The sequence below is a fragment of the Danio aesculapii genome, chromosome 3 (genome assembly GCF_903798145.1).
Source record: "Danio aesculapii chromosome 3, fDanAes4.1, whole genome shotgun sequence".
NCBI lineage: Eukaryota > Metazoa > Chordata > Actinopteri > Cypriniformes > Danionidae > Danio > Danio aesculapii.
In genome coordinates, this window is record NC_079437.1 from 24,138,212 (window position 1) to 24,157,641 (window position 19,430).

The window sequence follows — 19,430 nt, forward strand, 5'->3', positions numbered from 1 at the left end:
TGTTGAGGACTCTTTACCAAGGCTGTGGATTAAAACAAATAATGCTGTAAATGTTCAATCATTGGCACAGACTGACTGTTTTTCTTTTGTTTTGCCTGTATATGTTTTTTTTGTTGGATTTTTTAACATGAATGTTAGGAATCACCAAAGTTAAAAACCTTCTCAAATTAAAAAAATGTTTACCTAAATATAAAAACAGAACAATTGTCATTTTTGCGTCATTTATCCCTTTAATTGATTTATATAAGACACTGAGAATATAAACACTTGAGGTTCTCATCTCAGTGATTGTGTGGAATCAAAATTATCACTATACTTGCTGCATAATCACGGTTTCATCAAGTCAAATATAAGACTTTAAGACCTTTTAAAGACATTTTTCATATCATGAAGTAAATGTCAGACCTACAGTGCATCTGTAAAGTATTCATAGTGCTTCACTTTTTCACATTTTTTATGTTGCAGCCTTATTCCACAATAGATTAATTTCATTTATTTCCCCAAAATTCTACACACAATACCTCATGGTGACAATGTGAAAAAAAGATTTTTTTTAAATTGTTGCAAATTTAAAAAAGATAAAAACCTGAAAAATCACATGTACATAAGTATTCACAGCCTTTGCTCATTACTTTGTTGATGCACCATTGGCAGTAATTACAGCCTCAAGCCTTTTTGAATATGACGCCACAGGCTTGGCACACCTGTCTTTGGGAATTTTTGCCCATTCCTCTTTGCAGTACCTCTCAAGCTCTTTCAGGTTGGATGGGAAGCGACAGTGTACAGCCATTTTCAGATTTCTCCAGAGATGTTCAACAGGATTTAAGTCTGGGCTCTGGCTTGGCCACTTAAGGACATTCACCAAGTTGTTGTGAAGCCACTCCATTGATATATTGGCGGTGTGCTTTGGGTCATTGTCCTGCTGGAAGATAAACCGTCGCCGCAGTCTGAGGTCAAGAGCACTCTGAAGCAGGTTTTCATTCAGGATGTCTCTGTACATTGCTGCATTCATCTTTCCCTCTATACTGACTAGTTTTCCAGTTCCTGCTGCTGAAAAACATCCCCACAACATGATGCTGCCACCAACATGCTTCACTGTAGGGAAGGTACTAGCCTGGTGATGAGTGGTGCCTCGGTGTCTCCAAACGTAACGGCTGGCATTCACTCCAAAGTGATCAATTTTAGTCTCATCAGACCAGAGAATTTAGTTTCTTATGGTCTGAGAGTCCTTCAGATGCCTTTTGGTAAATTCCAGGCAAGGAGTGTCTTCTGTCTGGCCACTCTATTATTCAGGTCTGATTGGTGGATTGCTCAGATGGTTGTCCTTCTGTAAGGTTCTCCTCTCTCCACAGAAGAGCCCTGAAGCTCAGACAGAGTGACCATCGGTTTATTGATCACCCTCCTGACTAAGGCCCTTCTCCCCCGATTACTCAGCTTAGATGGCTGGCCAGCTCTAGGAAAAGTCCTGGTGGTTATAAACATCTTCCACTTACGGATGATAGAGGCCACTGTGCTCATTGGAACTCCCAGAGCAGCAGAATTTTTTCTGTAACCTTCCCCAGCCTTGTGCCTTGAGACAATCCTGTCTTGGCGGTCTACAGAAAATTCCTTTGTCTTCATGCTTGGTTTGTGCTTTGACATGCACTGTCAACCCTGGGACCTTATATAGACAAGTGTATGCCTTTTCAAATCATGTCCAATCAACTGAATTTACCACAGGTGAACTCCAATTAAGCTGCTGAAACATCTCAAGAATGATCAATGAACACAAAATGTACCTAAGCTCAATTTAGAGCTTCACGGCAAAGGCTGTGAATATTTATGTACATGTGATTTGCAACAACATAAAAATTATGGAATATTGTGTGTAAAATTTTGAGGAAAAAATTATTTTAATCCATTTTAGAATAAGGCTGTAACATAAAAAATTGTGGAAAAAGTGAAGCGCTATGAATACTTTCTCGGTGCACTGTATCCAGGGCAAAATGACAAGTATTTTTTTCTAATGGCCAATGGAAAAGATTTGTACTTCAAAAATTACAATTGAGTTCTTTCTTAGCCACATATTATAATAAATGTGACAAAACAAGTAAACTAGTTATATACATACACAAAAATGTCTGCCAAATGACTAAAAATCACTTAAATTATTATAAATTAAACATTATAATAATCAAATTTTATTCAGTGGCCTCCAGTAACCTCAAATCCAGGTCAGTGGCCTCACCAGCTAGCTATAAATACAGGGAGAACTTGTAAACAAATGTATTTGTTTACACATCTGTATATTGTTAGAGTTAAGAGATTGTTAATTATTAATTGTTAGGGATACACGTTTTATTGAGATGTATAGTTGGTGATTGGATGGGTTTTAGATTGCCCGATTGGATAGCATTACATGGAGAAAGGAAAATTATGACCTGTTTAAAATGATTATTATCCTACAACATCTGAATTTAACACATTTTATGGCCTAAACATTTGATATATAAGACATTTAAAAACCTTTTAAAACACTCTCGAACACCCTGATAATTTACATGTTTACCATAAAATATATATTTCTCTATAGGTGCATCTGCTATACATCGCTAACAATCATAAATATGGACTAGTCATCTGGTGGATGTCTCAAAATGAAAGACCAGTTGACTAGGAAAACATTTGCTCAGGGGTAGCCCTAACAAACTTCTAGGCATCCAACATGTTCTACTGTACATCAATTACAAAAATTCATTTATAATCTCTACCTGGTTCTATTGTGATCACCATGCCAGGCTGGAGTGGTTGTGAACGGGACAGTTCGGGAGTGTCATGAACATCCATGCCCAGATAGTGACCCACGTGATGAGGGCAAAACTGTCGAGCAGCCTGCGAAATGCAAAAAAAAAAAAGAGAAAGACATGCAGTCATCCATTAAGAAAAGCATGTGAAACAGTCATAAAGCTGAACTGGAAAACTGAATTAAGCTGAAATAAGTGCACACCTACGTCCTCGCAGCCGCAATGGGCTAAACTGACCAACATGCTGGTTTGCAGGCCTCATAAACCTACTGCATTAAGCGCAACATTGTTTTTATAGTGTCTGTAAAGCTCCATACTGATATAAGTGGGTCATGTCTTTGTGGTTTAAATTGCGCAGAAAAACTTGTGATCATTTCCTGACCACAGAGCTTTAGAGAAGTTCAATTAAATAAATAAATAAAGGAAGGAAGGAAGGAAGGAAGGAAGGAAGGAAGGAAGGAAGGAAGGAAGAAAGAAAGAAAGAAAGAAAGAAAGAAAGAAAGGAAGAAAGAAAGAAAGGAAGAAAGAAAGAAAGAAAGAAAGAAAGAAAGAAAGAAAGAAAGAAAGAAAGAAAGAAAGAAAGAAAGAAAGAAAAAAAAAAAAAAAAAGAAAGAATGTCTTGAATTCCTGTAGTGCGAATGCTGTGAGCCTGGATCTCGAGAGTAGTGTAAGAAGACTGTGGTATATTTTACACAACAGTGGTGTGAAAATTGTTTGCACCCATTGCTGATTTCATGATTATCACACTTTAATGTTTCAGATCATCAAACAAATTTAAATCTCAGTTAAAGACAACGCAAGTAAACACATCCCGCCATTTTGAAATGAAGGTTTTTATTAATAAAGGAAAACTAAATATATTACTACATAGCCCTGTGTGAAAAAATGTTTGCCCACCCATAGCAGCAACAAACTGTAATCAAGTGTTTTCAATAACTTGCAATGAGTCTGTTACATCACTGTGGAGGAATTTTGGCACACTTATCTTTGCAATTGTGGTAATTAAGCCACACTGAAGGGTTTTCAAGCATGTACTGCTTTTTTTTAAGGTCATGCCACAGAATCTCAATTGGATTTAGGTCAGGACTTTAACTAGGCCACTGCAAAGTTTTCATTTTTCATTCTGTCTTTTTTCAAACTAGAGAGGAGGTTTCATAGCCCTTTAAGTCATTCAGAAGTGGATTGATGGTGTGCTTTAGATCACTGTCCTGCTGCAGAACTCAAGTTCACTTCAGCTTGAGGTCACTAACAGATGGACATTCTCCTTCAGGATATTTTGTTACACAGCAGAATTCATAGTTCCATTTATCACAGCAAGTCTTCCAGGTCTTGAAGCAGCAAAACAGCCCTGGACCATCACACTACCACATTTTACTGTTGGTATAATGTTCTGTTTCTGAAATGCGGTGTTACGTTTATGAGACCCATAATAGGATACACAGCTTACAAAAATGTCAACTTTTGTCTCAAGAATTTTCCCAAAAGTCTTGGGGATCATCAAGATGTTTTCTGGCAAAACTGAGACGAGCCTTTATGTACTTTTAGCTCAACAGTGGATTTTGTCTTAGAACTCTACCACGTGAACTGTTTTTGCCAATTTTAAGTTACGTTTTAACAGGGGAGAAAACACTTTCACACAGGGCTATGTAGTTTATCATTTTGTTTTTCATTTATTATAAATCCATCACTTCAACTGTAATTTGTGTTTACTTGCGTCATCTTAGATTTAATTTTTAATTAGTTTGATGATCTGAAACATTAAACAACACTTGAATTCAATTGATTTTTGGGCAAAAACTTTAAATGTTGACTAATAATTAGTCACAGCTATCACACAGTTACAAAAAGCTTATAATATAGCATAAACTTGACATTTTAAGGCTATTTCACTATTGTTTTTCCACAAATTATTACCAATTAAAATGCCTTTTCAAAAACTGATGGATTGAGTAATTCAGAACGAAGCCAAACAAAATGAAAGGGTTTCAAAATATGTTGTTTTTAAGGTGACGTAGATCATGTTATTTAAAAGGGAAATACATACAAAAAGCAAAAGATGCATACACAAACAGGCAAAAATAAATAAATAAAGCCAATATATTTCAAATAAACAGGCTAAATGTTTAGGATATTGCATGTATATTTATTGTGCAGCTCTAAATTCTAATAATATTTTTCCAAGTTCCAAACCACATCACTTTGAACTACAATTAATTTTGTATATAATAATTTATACGTATGTGTAATTATTTATAAGGGCTGGATAACGTCTTATATCCAGATATGCATGATTATGAAGCATGTTTTTATTTACAAATGAAATGGCCATAAAACAACTTTTATCTTCCACTGAAAAGCCACAAGGAGGATAAAATATTATAGAAACTGCAAATTAAGGTATAACCATTAGACAAGAAATCCTCACTGGGGCAGCAGGTTGCAAAAAACGGTTTGAAAAGATATGTGAAGTGCAAAATACTTTGAATAATAAAGTGAAGAATTAGGTGCTAAACCAAGAATTAAACCATCAGGATCCTTTAGTCTCAAGTGAATATAGGGTGTTTAAGGTGAGAGCCCTTGTTAACAAGATTTAAGTGGTTTGGAATTGCTAAAATATGCTTGGGCAAAAAAATACATTCAGAATATTGACCTGCATAATTATGCACTCACTGTACTATTAATATCTTTTCTGGCACAAAATTATCATATTCATTTTCTTAAATTCAATAGTTGAATGTAAAGGAATTTATCGATGGGAAATGATGATGATGAAAGAGCTCCATTAATGGCTGTAGTTCTTGGAAGTTATTATAATATGTTGTTGTAATATACTAGCTCTTTAAATGTCCATGGTTCTTGAAAAATGTATTTGAAAATGCAATATCTTGGTAATTAATACAGTATGTTGCATGTAGTTCTGCACATAATTGTAATACTTTCAACACTTTAAAATTCTCTCCACCAAGTTTCATGAATTAAACACCACTCAAAGGTTTGCTTATGATTTTTAAAAAAAGTACAATAAAATAATAATACTGTAACAACTTCAAATAACTACTTTCCTTTTTTTATATCCAATGGGTTTGGAAAGTATTCAGACCCCCTTAAAATTTTCACTCGTTGTAATATTGTAGCCAATTGCTAAAATCAGTAGTTCATCTTGATTATGTAATTTGTTTCCTCAATCTACACACAGCAACCCATATTGACAGAAAAACAAAGACTTGTTTTTGCAGATGTATTAAAAATGAAAAACTGAAATATCACATAGTCCTAAGTATTCAGACCATTTTCTCAGTATTTACTGAGCATTTACTCAGTAAGCGTTTTGGGTGTATAACCATACACGATCAATGCGCTATATAAATACACATTACATTTAGTAGAAGCACTCTTTCTATCTAATACAGCCATGCGTCTTTTTGCATGTGTTTTTCACACCTCGATTAGGGAATTCTCTGCCCTTCCTCCTTGCAGATTCTCTCCAGTTCTGCCAGGTTGGATGATCAAGGTTGGCGGACAGCCATATTTAGGTCTCTCCAGAGGTGCTCAATTGGGTTTAAATCAGGACCCTGGCTGGGCCATTCAAGAACAGTCACAAAGTTGTTGTAAAGCCACTCCGTTATTTTAGCAGTGCGCTTAGGGTTGAAAGCTAAACCTTTGGCCCAGTCTGAGATCCTAAGCACTCCTAAGCATAAGGTTTTCGTCCAGGCACTCATCTTTCTCTCGTCCTGTCGTCCTGTCCCTGCAGCTGAAAAACACCCCCACAGCATGATGCTGCCACCACCATGCTCCACTTTTGGGACTGTATTGGACAGGTAATAAGCAGTGCTTGCTTTTCTCCACACATACCACTTAGAATTAAGACCAAAAAGTTCTATCTGATAGTTCATCAAAGCAGAGGATTTTATTTATCTTGGAGTCCTTCAGGTGTTTTTAGCAAACTCCATGTGGGCTTTCATGTGTCAGGCCATTCTGCTGTAAAGCTCCGTCTGTTGGAGGGCTGCAGTGATGGTTGACTTTCTACAACTTTCTCCCATCTCCCGACTGCATCTCTGGAGCTCAGCCACAGTGATCTTTGGATTCTTCTTTACCCCTCTCACCAAAGCTCTTCTCCCACTATAGCCAGCTCTAGGGTGGGTTCTGGTCATCCAAACAGCTTCCATTTAAGGATTATTGAGGCCACTGTGCTCTTAGGAACTTCAAGGAGAGCAGAAATTTTTTGTCTCTTAGCTCTTCAGGCAGTTCCTTTGACCTCATGATTCTCATTTGCTTTTGACACGCATTGTGAGCTTTTAAGGTCTTATATAGACAGGTGTGTGGCTTTCCAGATCAAATCCAATCAGTAGAATAATACACAGCTGGACTCAAATGAAGGTGTAGAACCAAGTAAAGTATGATCAGAAGAAATGGACAGCACCATTTTTAAAAGTTAACAGAGTTAAATATACGAGTTTCACAGCAAAGGGTCTGAATACTTGTGACCAATACTTGTTTCAGTTTTCCTTTTGTAATAAATCTGCAAAAATGTCAACAATTCTATGTTTTTCTGTCAATATGGGGTGCTGTGTGTACATTAATGGGGGAAACATGAACAAATGATTTTAGCAAATGGCTGCAATATAACAAAGAGTAAAAAATACTTCTGTACCCACTGTATTAGAATTCAATTTTCTTGCGATGCAAACATAAATGTTATTATCCCAGTATTCAGTCTTCTGTTCGATAAAGTTTTTAAAAAGTGCTTTTATTAGAAATAGTAACATTGTAAACATCTTTACTTTCACTTTTGATTAACTGGAGTCTTATGTATCAACGCTGTGTACGCACAAAAACTTTGCTCATGCCAGGTTTCACGCTCACGTTTGGATTTACTAACAATGAAATTAACGTGAGAATGTGCATTGGTCCGCGCCAACTTCATGTCTGGCGTACGTGCATTTGTTGTGTGTGTTTGTTTTATTTCCATTGGCGACTCCTAGAGGCAATTATGTTAAATTGCACACTACAAAGTATCGCACCAACACATATGAAAAACATTGCTATTAATTTATAACTGATAAAATGGGTTAATTGACACAATATATTTTTTTACCAATTATGTAATTTACAACATATAAAAGCATTTGCAGATAGATACAACCCTTAGTCAATGGCAATCTCAGTGTTGGCTTTATTAGAGGACAATGACAATGGTCGAATCCGAAGGGAACATATTTTTTAGGGATCAAAGTGATTTTCTAGCCACGATGATGACTGGCTTATTAGCCATTTCAGATTTCCAAGAGCTATCCTCAGCTCTGTGCTGAGTTGGGTCCAATTTTGCAAAGAGAGACAGCGAGGAGGCTCCAAGGTGGCAGGGTGCGCGATGGGTGGCTTATTGGTGAGTGATGTATTTAAAGATATTATTCCAGCTAAGTAATTATCTAACTGCGCGATGGGTGGCTTATTGGTGAGTGATGTATTTAAAGATATTATTCCAGCTAAGTAATTATCTAACTGCATATCAGGAGATTGCAGTTTTCAATTAAAGACGTGGCTGTTCAAACCCCCTTCAAACAACCCACAAACTGACCAAGAGCGCAGTTACAATGATGCCCATTCTCGCACTTGGTCAGCGGGCGATTGGGCAGCTAAAATGTCGGTGGCGCTGCCTTGATAAGAGCGGAGGGGTGCTGCTATACCGCACTAACAAAGTGTTCCTCTAAAGCATCTGTGTCTTCCACAGACATGGATACTACTCCAGACAGTAAAGTGTCGCCCACAATTGAGGCAAATCTCTCCTCAAAGGGTGTTAGTTCAGTATCCCCTGTTCCCCTGCCTGTTCGGTCCACACTTTGAGGGTGCGCCGCTGTTCTCCTCTTAACCTGCATCTTTACATCGGACAACTTCTTTTTTAATTCACTCACAGTGCGATGTTCAGACCCCACTGCGTTAACCACATCAGCTAAATTCTCCCACTCTATTTTTTTTCTTTTGTTATTAATTCCGGAGGACAAACTTGCAAATAACACAGTTTTTCTTCTGTCTACCTCCGATAGGAGCACCTCCAATTCACATTCTGTGAAGATTCTCTTTTCCCTTGCTTTTGCCATTGCTTTTTCATTTGGTTTTGCTAAAGTAGAGTCATTACCATATTTATTAGGGAGAGGAGGCAGGGAGGGGTTTTGTGCTCATGCACTCAGTTTCACGTTAATTCGGATGTACAAAGAGAATATGCGTGGGATTCAACGGGTACGTTTCATACATCTGCATTTTTTACTGCATACGCACATTTACAGCTTCGTCTGTACGCAATGTTTTAGTATTGAGTCAACGCAAGTCTTTGTACATGAGGCCCTTGGATGTTACTTTTAATTCTTTAAAAAGGTAGTGTACACCCTTCACAAAACAAACTAAACTCTGACTAAATCTTTATACATGTATAAAGCTATGTAAAAAGAAACTATAATGTGTTAGACAATAAGTAGTACAGTAGTATTCAACATTTGAAGTGATGCAAAACCTTTTATCAAAGTTGTCCTAAAACTATTGGACAACATCCATTCTTGTCCTAGAACAAACTTGAATAACGATGACAAATGTTGACTACTAAACAAACTTTGTCAGTTTTTGAGTACCTTCATTGCATCTGTATCACTGGCATGTGATGGGACAATACCGAGCTCTTTGAGTTGCCGGGCGAGCAGTGCAAGCATGGTGGAGTATATGTAGTCTAGACTGACGCCAGGACTGCACTGAGATAGACAGGCCAACTGCACCTCCAGCACGGCCTCATAGAGCTCCCTCTGAGCAGCACTGAACCTGAGACACACACAGACACAACCAGAGCACTTATTAATTGCTTACTAATAGCATGAAATTAAAGCTACATTACATTTGAGACAATGAGAGTTCTGTTGAACACAGACTTTCCATTCACCGGCCAAGTGCGTGTGATGTCGCTCACATAGCCGAAATATTCACAGCCCCCATCCAACAGGACCATTTCTCCATCCTGAGAGAGAGGAGACAGAAAACGAGTTTTTGGCTTGTTCACACCGAGAATGATAACTGCATGGATAAAGATGACATTTTAAAAATCCACACCAATGATATAACAATACAATTGGATTTCTTCAAAATTATGTAATAATTAAAAACATTCACAAGTCCATTTTTAAATTTGAGGAAAACATAATAAAACACTTAAAATAACAACATGGAAAATGATGAATAGCAAGAGTGTTTTTATTGCTTGCTGTGGAGCACTTTGGTCAGCAGTAATGTTCTTTGAATGGGTTGTTTTACCAATATAATTGACCTTGAAATTGATTCATTTACAAAACGCACAAACAAATATGACAAAGAGAGGGCCAAATTGTACCCGAGATTGTATTTCCACAATACTTTAGCATATTCAGTCCAAACTCTGTTATGACAAACTTGCCAATTGCCTATATGTTAATATGCCTATTTTTGCTTTAAACTGCTAAACTAAATCTGACTGCTTTCTTCAACCCTTTATCAGGTGAAGAACCATATATAGTTACTTTATTGACATTGTTTAAAGGGGTGGTCCACTATGATATCATATGTAAAATCTTTAGTGGATGTGTAGTGTAGCTGTGTGAACATAAACAACATCTCTGAATGTAAGACGCTCAATGCAAAGGGAGACATTGGCTCTTACAGAGTTAGCTTAGCAAAGCCTACAGCTAACGAATTTGGGGACTGCAAAAAAATACATCCAGGCTAGTGACATCACAAATGCTTCAGGTTACGCGCATTCACCTCATGCACACACCCTGTGCATTGAAGGGTCGTGGCCAGAGGTGCTGTAATGTTAAAGCAGTGAAAGCTAAAATGCGGTCCAAACGCTGCTATTTCCACAGAGCTTGTTCTGTTTCTGTATTTGGGCTTCCAAAGGACACGACACAAAGAAAGAAGTGCTTCCAGTTTAATTTTAATTATGTTCCAGAGAATTACAGTATATAAAAAAGATATAGAGATTCCAGAATCTCTCCCAGTTCAGTGCTGGATTCGGTTAAAACTCCTCCAACAGATGAAGCTGTGGACTGTGAGCCACAACCTGCAAGTCTTTTATTTGTTAAAATTGATCAACTGCAGGCACAGTTTCTAGCATTAAAAGGATGAACAACGGGCACAGCTAACAATTTAGCTACAAATTCACATTTATCAGTCAAATCGCTGTAAACACCCACAATCTTCAGCAGCGCGTTAAGTGTCTCTCTATATAGCTGCTTTCCGATTGTTCTACATCTCAAATAACGAACTCGCAAAAGATATGAGAGCGTTTTACATTACTTACACATGCTTATTCCGAATTTATGCGAAAGACACTTGTCAGATTTTATTTTAGAGAGCAGGTGTGAGCTGTGTGCTCTTCATTTCTGCCTGATTCAGGCAGCTAATGCTGCTAATAGGGATGGGTATCATTAAGGTTTTAATGGTATCACTACTTTTATCGATATCACTTATCAGTTCCGTACTTTAACGGTTCTCTTATCTGTGATTTTTGTAGTGTTTTTTTTGTGAAAGAAAAAACAAACTGAACAGAATTAACAACACTAATGTTTACGATTTTTCATTAACACATTCACAAAATGAGTTAACAGTGTTTTGGGAGTTAACTGTGTTTTTAATAGTTTTGGAGCATCTTGCAATGTAAAAATAAGCTGTTTTTTATTATTTCTTAATAAGCAGTTTATTATTAAGCTATTGTGTTTAGTCTGTCGTGAGCTATGTGTGTGCGCTTAGTCAGCTTATTATGCTACTGTGAGTAATGTTTATTCAACAATAATTCTCCAGTACTGATAGCAGAACCGTTAACGTCAGAGCTTATTGATACTTCTGTCTTTTATAATGTAGCACAGAAACCGATAAAGTACCGAGTTTCAGTACCCATCCCTAGCTGCTAACAGCGGCTGTGACTGGACTGTTTACACAAAACAAGAGCACACTTGTAGGGGAGTGACATAGAGCCAATCCGCGAATCACAGCACATTATGTTAGCAGACCAATCAGAGCCTCTTGTTGGTGGGCCTTTCAGAGGAACTAGGCAATATGACAGTCATTTTCATTTTAGCGGAGTAGCAGTATATAATCAAAGAAAGATATATGAAAAAATAACATGATTATCCACAAATGAAGCATGAGCATTGCTTTGCATCTTAGAAACACAACCAAGCCTTAAAAATACACTGTGGACCACCCTTTTAAATATTACATAACATAATTTTTTTAGGTAATAAAAGTTCAAAATACAAGGGTTCATCCATTGAGCATTTCAGAAGCTATGTTTTCATCCAAAAATGTGAATTAACTTTATGCACAAAACTGTAATAATCGCATTAAAAACAGGCCAATAAGGCAGCATTTTCATCCAGTTAGTCAAAGAGAACAAAATCATCACTTCCTGATTAACTGGTGCCAAATATCAACAGTAAAAAATGAATTTGCTGAGGTAGGAGAAGCTGCGTGAATCTTTTCTTCATTTAATAAATAAATGCACCTCAGAAGACTATGCCGACACGCAATGAACATGTGGTGGCGTTTTAAGGCATGAGACACGGAGCCCAGATGCTCTTGACAGTTCTGTAGGTCATTAATTCATTAATAATATAATAACACTAATACTGAAATGGTTAAGGTGATTTAGAATGACCAAAACAACATTTCAGATGTTTTACAGTGTGCTCAGCCTGCTGGTCTGTCCATTCACAAACATTTTCATCATCACATGATTTCTTACAATAAAATCACATGATCTTTTTTTAAATGTGCATACTGGAATTTGTTCAGTAAAAGTGTTTCCATTGCAGTTTATGTGCATCTTTTCTTATCGAATAAAAAGTTTATCCTACTCAGGTATGTGCATGTTTTTATGTGCATTTTCAACATTTATGCACATCTTGCTGTTTTAATCAACCATTTTTATGCGCAAAAAATAAGCAGATGGAAACCTAGCTACTGAGTGTCCCAAAGAGGTTTATATTTAGAGCAGTATAATATATTGAACGATATTCAGTTTTTCTATGTTGGCCATTAGGCACTTTAGAAATTTCTCATAAAATAGGCCCCACACTCACTTATGGTAAAAAAAAAAAAAAGATGATAAAATTTCAAAAACTGTTATAAGTTACTGGTTACTTTTGTCATATGACTAACAGATTGAAAGGATCATAATGAGAATATTGATAACAATTAGGCCATGATGAGCTGCTCATCTTATCTGTTGTTTTAAAGGAATAGTTCACACAAAAAATCATCATTTACTCACTTTTCACATGTTTCAAACCTGTTTAAGTTCCCTCTTCTGTTGAACACAAAATATGTTATATAACTTCCATAGTATTTGTTACTCCTACTATGGAAGTCAATGATTTCAGGTTCTTCAATGGTCAACATCTTTCAAAAAATCTTCTTTTGTGATCTGTAGAAAAAAAATGAAGTGGTTTGGTACCACTTTATAGTGAGTAAATGTTAGTTTTTGGGTGAACTATCCCTTAAATTCTGTTTAAAAACCTATTCTCTTCAATATCCCCATGACCCCTGGTCCTATAGTCATCAAATTCAACTCTTCATCTTCTGACGATGCCAGCAAAACGTTTTAAATTTTGTATCCATTGACAAAACGGCTTTGGTATATGCAGCTTGTGCACAGAAATACAAGTCTTTAAAATATACAGTTTACAGATCTGTTCTGGGCTCTTCCACATAGAAATGGAAACTCAGGTTATAATTGTGACTGTGTTCGGTACTTCACCTTTACTATTTGATTGTTGTTGATGTAATGAAGTGTGTTTGCCCTGTTTCCACCAGCGACCACAGGCGGATATGCCAGGAAGTTAGCACCATGAGCACGGCATTCATAATCAAACTGTAGGAGAAAACAGGGAGAATTTTAGAAAAGAGGAAAGAAAACAGAGACGTTACTCAGCATGTGGACTGATACACAATGTTTCTCTGGTACACTTTCATTTTTCAGATGGTCCATTAGCCAGATGCTTGGCATCACCCAATGGCAACTTCACAAAGTACTTCTAACTCCAACAGAAACAAACCATATACGCTTCCTGGCACACTACCAGGAAGAACCCCCTTTAGCCTTCAGAACTGACTTAATTCTTCATGATATTAATTGACCCGTTGCAACCCGTTGCACTTCTCTTTGTCTGACAAACTTTCAGTATCACCCAATGTTTATAATATAATTAATACACATTAAACCTCTTTAACATTATTAAAAGTACATGCTGAGGGACTGGTGTTGCTCTGATGTGCCTGCATGGAGATACGGGTCATTAAATTGTATTGACTCTTTTACAACTGAATAATTCCTCAAGAGCCAGATATGGCTTACAAACAGTCCAATGGCTTGAAGACAGAAACTTGATAGAGATGTAGAGCTGCTGTGCTTGTTTCTTGACTGACAACTATGAATGCGTGTGCTCTGCTATTCAAATGTAAAGAATAAACAGCGCAATGCAGTGATTTCTAACAACAAATAATGTTAACAAAATTTTAGTCTCGTCTTTTACATCAACGAAGTTGGATTTTGATTTAGTCATTGTTGGTATGTAAAAAGCTCGTCAAATACATTTCATCATTATTTTTGCTACTGAAACTAACACTGGTTTGCCTGGTGAGCCACAGACTTAACATTCATTTTCAAATGCTGCTAGTTATTTTATTTTAAAATTCTACAGTAACCAATCTGTTTCGGCTTTCAATATGGCAATAAATGTCACCAAAAAATGGTATTCAAACAGTAGATGCTGGAAATCTGAGGTTTTCAGAGATTTTGGGCCATATTGACATGATCGCGCAGTCTTTAAAGATTCTTCAGCTGCACATCCTGTTCTTCTGTTCGCATCATGCTAAAGTTGGATTGAGATCTGGTAGATCTGCCATTGATACAAAGCAGAATGGATCCATGCTTTCATGTTTTGCTATCTGAATGTTCCAGCAGAAGTTGAGACGAGGCAACATTTCCAATCTCCTATAGTCCAGTTTTGTTAAGCCTGTGTCATTTGTAGCCATAGTCTCATGTTTTTTTAGCTGAAAGGAGTATCACTGGTGTGCTTTTCTTCCTCACATGGTGTGAGAATTCAGAGATGCTCTTCTGCAGACCTCAGACATCACGAGTGGTGATTTGAGTTACCGTTGCCTTTCTATCAGTTTGTATCTGTTTTTTGTCCTTTGACAACAAAAAGCAATCTGACCACTCTGTGTAATGATCATTCTCTGGCATGACGGTGCGTGGAAATCCCAACAGATTGTTTTTTTTTTCCTGAAATATTCAAACCAGAGAGTCTGGTACCAACAACCATATACAACTACATTACAAAACATCACAAATAGAATAGTTCAGAAGTAATATTTACATTTTTGCTTTTGTTGTTATATGACAAGCAGCAAAGATGGTCTGTGCTCAATTTACACATTTTTCTCTCTTTTTTCTTTCTTCTTGAGGTTTAACTTTTTCAATATAATTCTTAAGACCCTAATGAGACTAAAATGAGAACTGACCGTGAACACCTGAAACATTGACTGAGCATTTAAGCATCAAGCGATAATGAATCATTAACACTGACAAAAGCTCATAGCTGAACCTTTTGTTTTTCTTTTCACCTGTTGTATTGTTTGATAAATGATTGAATGCCACATTGTGTGTTAAATATTCTCTTTTGAAAGTACACTTCTGAAAATGTTATTTTGTTAAATAAAAATGTTAAACCTGCCAAATTATACAGTATTATGAAAAATTATTTAAAAAATTGCTATAAAATTGTGTTAATTAAAAAAGGTAGGTGAGAATAATAGCATTTAAAATGTATCAAATTAGAGAGAAAAATATATAAAATTAATGGTAATTACATACATTTTAAAGATTCTTTATAGTGTTAAAGTTTGGTGAACATAAGACACTTAGAACTTTAAACAACATGACTATGGTATTACGGTTAAGGTCTCAATGTTTCAGATTTATTGTGAGTTTTACAAAATAAAAGTTAAAATAATTCAAATCTCTGGAACAGAAACATGAATTTAAAGGCCGTATTTAGTGCCTTTACTCACCTTTGCATAGAGAACAGCCTCATCAATGTTTCCTCTTGACATTGCCATTGTCTTCTTAAATGCCTGAAGATAAACACATGCCTCAATTTTTGACCTTGAACAAGTCCCTCTAAACCAGTGGTTCCTAATTCCGGTCCTCATGCCCCCCTGTCCTGCACATTTCTCATACAGTATTTGACACACAAGGATCAGTGAATTGATCTCTCTATGAAGGGGCAGGGACCTGAGGTTTGGAATTGAGAAAAATTGTAGACCAAAACAATTAATTCACACAGATTTTATTTTTCAGACTACCCTGGATGACCTAAACATTCTGCTAAAGCAGAACTGTCAAATTCAGCTCCTGGAGATATAAATATTTATACAGTTGAAGGCAGAATTATTAGCCCCCCTGAATTATTAGCCCCCGTTTATTTTTTTCCCCTATTTCTGTTTATCGGAGAGAAAATTCTCAACACATTTCTAAACATAATAGTTTTAATAACTCATTTCTAATAATATTTTAATATTGTAATATTTTATCTTTGCCATGATGACAGTAAACAATATGTTACTAGATATTTTTCAAGACACTTCTTTACAGCTTAAAGTGACATTTAAAAGCTTAACTAGGGTAATTAGGTTAACTAGGCAGGTTAGGGTAATTAGTTAAGTTATTGTATAATGATGGTTTGTTCTGTAGACTATTGAAAAAAATATATAGCTTAAAGGGGCTAATAATTTTGACCTTAAAAAATGGTGTTTAAAAAATTTAAAACTGCTTTTATTCTAGCCGAAATAAAACAAATAAGACTTTCTCCAGAAGAAAAAAATATTATCAGACATACTGTGAAAATGTCCTTGCTCTGTTAAACATAATTTGGGAAATATTTAAAAAAGAAAAAAGATTTCAAAAGGGGCTAATAATTCTGACTGCAACTGTATGCAAGTATATGGAGTCCATATTAGGTGTCACTCATGTTTCTGCTAAAAATGCCTCATGGATCATTCATTATGCTTTGCTATAAATAACCTTCTTTGAATGAAAAAAATTGAATGGGGTGTTTCTCCCCACCTACTTTTCGAGCCTTTACAGCCTTTGCCTCATTTTGCTCCTGCAGCAACAAACAAAATATCTGCATGCATTTTAAGGCCTTGTCAGTTTATTCTCCTAATATTGGGTTTTCTGAGCTCACACAAGTATTAATATGTCAAACATCCAAAAGCTAATGTAAAAAGCACACAAAAAGTTAATGTTGGTTATGTCTGTGAATGTAAACATTTATCGAAGAAACTGCATGTATCAGTATATTAGATCTGTCAAACAGCACAACATGCTACTAAAACAATTCAACCAAGCCTCACCTTTCAGAAACTGTGATTGTCAAAAATACTCAAATCATACCAACTGATACTGAAATTTCTCATAGTATCAGCTGGTTTGCCAGTGGATCGATCATATATCTGCCCATGGATAGATCAAGATAGACGCTGTTTTCAAAAGCTCTAGTTTCCATTGTTCTTTGTTTGCACTTGGTGAACAACGGTGAAGCGATGACCTATAGAGCTAATCATCATCATTTGTTTTCAACACGTGAACACAATGGTCGATCAGCAGTTTAAGAATGTGCGCAAATGTTAGCGGGCTTTTTTTCAGTACCGATTGCTACAAAAGTAAACACTTTTGCCAATCCTAGTGGTTACTGATATGCACAATAATTCCCACTGAAAAAAAGTGTCATTTTGCAAATCCTTTTCAATCTCAAAAGGCTAAATTATGCACTTTGACGCCAAAACATACAGTAGTATTATGGATTCACTACCTGGGCAGCGATCCGTCCTGCCTCCTTCATCAGTGCAACTTCTGCTGGGCTCTTAATGGCTCTGAGTGAATGAGTGAGGGGTCGGAGAGACTTCACCAGCAGTCCTCCTTCCAACAGGGGGCGCACATGAGTTTGGTGTAACCGTGGATGACAAGGCTGAGAGTTGTCATACCATAAAGTTTCTCCTAAGAAAAGGAAAAGGGGATGCTGAAACCAGAGCCATAGAAAAAGAGAGAGAGTTGCGATAACTTCGTTGACTCTAATGAAATGTTTTAGGAACACCATTGGAGACCAATAGTTCTCAGAAATTAGCACTTACAGTGGACCAGTGCAATTTTGAAAGGTACAAAGTTTGTAAAAATAGGTAGTCTGAGGCTGTGTCCGAAACCGCATACTTTTTTTTATACTATACAGTTTGCTAAAATCAGTATGCAAGCCAAATAGTATGTCCGAATTCATAGAATTTGAAAATCAGTACGCGAGAAGTACCCGGATGACTTACTACTTCCAGCGAGATTCTGAAGTGTGCATCCCATGCATGCTGCACTATCCCATGATGCCCCGCGAGCGAATTCATGAATGGGAGTAAAGTGACACCACTGACGCAGGTAGGTCATGTGACCAAGACAAAATGGCGGATGTAGTACGTCCGAATTCCATTCATACTTTTCACATGCATACTGTATAGAACGTACTTTTTTAACAGCCGAGTAGTACGTTTAAATTCAAATGCAGTACCTACTGAGTAGTAGGCGGTTTTGGACGCAGCCATTTTGGACTTTGGACAACTGTCTGTCTAAATGGCTCTGGCAGAAACAGTTGAAAACCTTAAATATAGGTGAGACTGAACATTCGTTGTCTTTTACCTTTCATGCTTTTTAGCACTACACCCAGTTCTTCAGTGCTGTGAACCCGCTCGAGACCTGTTAAAGCAGCTGCACCATCTTTGCCAGAGCGAGGTCCATCCCAAAGCTCTCGGGCTGGGTCTCGGCGTGGGACAAACAGCACGGCCTGGTCTGGTTTACCTGATCCGTACATCACCAGTGCACTATCCGGCTCCATAATTCCTGTCAGGTACAGGAAGTCCTGGTTCTGGTGGAACGGGTAAGGGATGTCATTGCTCATGTAGCGAATGGGATGCGATAGGACGATGACAATGTGGGAGGAGTTTGAAGAGGCTCCAGAACCTGTTTGTCGCTCTGCCTGAATCTCAATCAGAGACGCTAAACGCTGCCGACGAAGCTCATACTCTGTCTGAGTGAGACCTGGCGTTACCTCACCTGTAAAAGGAAGACATTCACTAAGTCAATAAACAACTAGAAGCAGAGCATTTTACTCCCATATAATGACTTTTATTAGTAAAATACCACATTTAATAGCATGCTTTTACTCTAGTCACTTCATAACTTCATTCTGTGAGATGATTCCATAGTCGTGTCAATATTAGCAAAGACTATAGAATACACAAGACATGTCACTCATATCTTTTTCAATGGGGAAAAGTGTAACCGTCAATTTGGTAAATAAAGCCCCGCCTACTATTTCAGGAGCCAATCATCGATCGCTATATGGCGAATACACCTTCTAGTACAGGAGCCAATCATCGATCCCTATAGACTGACGATTCTCCAGGGGAGGGGCTTGGAAGAGACATGAGTTTTTGCAGATTTTGTGTGATTTAGATGTTTAGAAATGAAACTAAACAGACAGTTGTTGTTTAATTTTATTGGTGATTCCTATATAAAATTCAACGGTAAGCTTG

At 37.0% G+C, this 19,430-nt stretch overlaps 1 protein-coding gene across 1 annotated transcript in view; it reads right to left on the bottom strand.

Moving 5' to 3' along the window:
- Nucleotides 1-19,430, bottom strand: part of xpnpep3 (X-prolyl aminopeptidase 3, mitochondrial) — a 34,302-nt gene that overhangs the window by 4,142 nt on the left and 10,730 nt on the right. The window contains exons 3-9 of the mRNA XM_056453453.1: nucleotides 18,535-18,948; nucleotides 17,669-17,853; nucleotides 15,867-15,929; nucleotides 13,552-13,665; nucleotides 9,695-9,780; nucleotides 9,404-9,587; nucleotides 2,751-2,871 (exon numbers count right to left, since the gene is read on the bottom strand). Of these exons, the coding sequence (XP_056309428.1) occupies nucleotides 2,751-2,871; nucleotides 9,404-9,587; nucleotides 9,695-9,780; nucleotides 13,552-13,665; nucleotides 15,867-15,929; nucleotides 17,669-17,853; nucleotides 18,535-18,948 (1,167 nt within the window). The remainder of the gene's footprint in view (nucleotides 1-2,750; nucleotides 2,872-9,403; nucleotides 9,588-9,694; nucleotides 9,781-13,551; nucleotides 13,666-15,866; nucleotides 15,930-17,668; nucleotides 17,854-18,534; nucleotides 18,949-19,430) is intronic.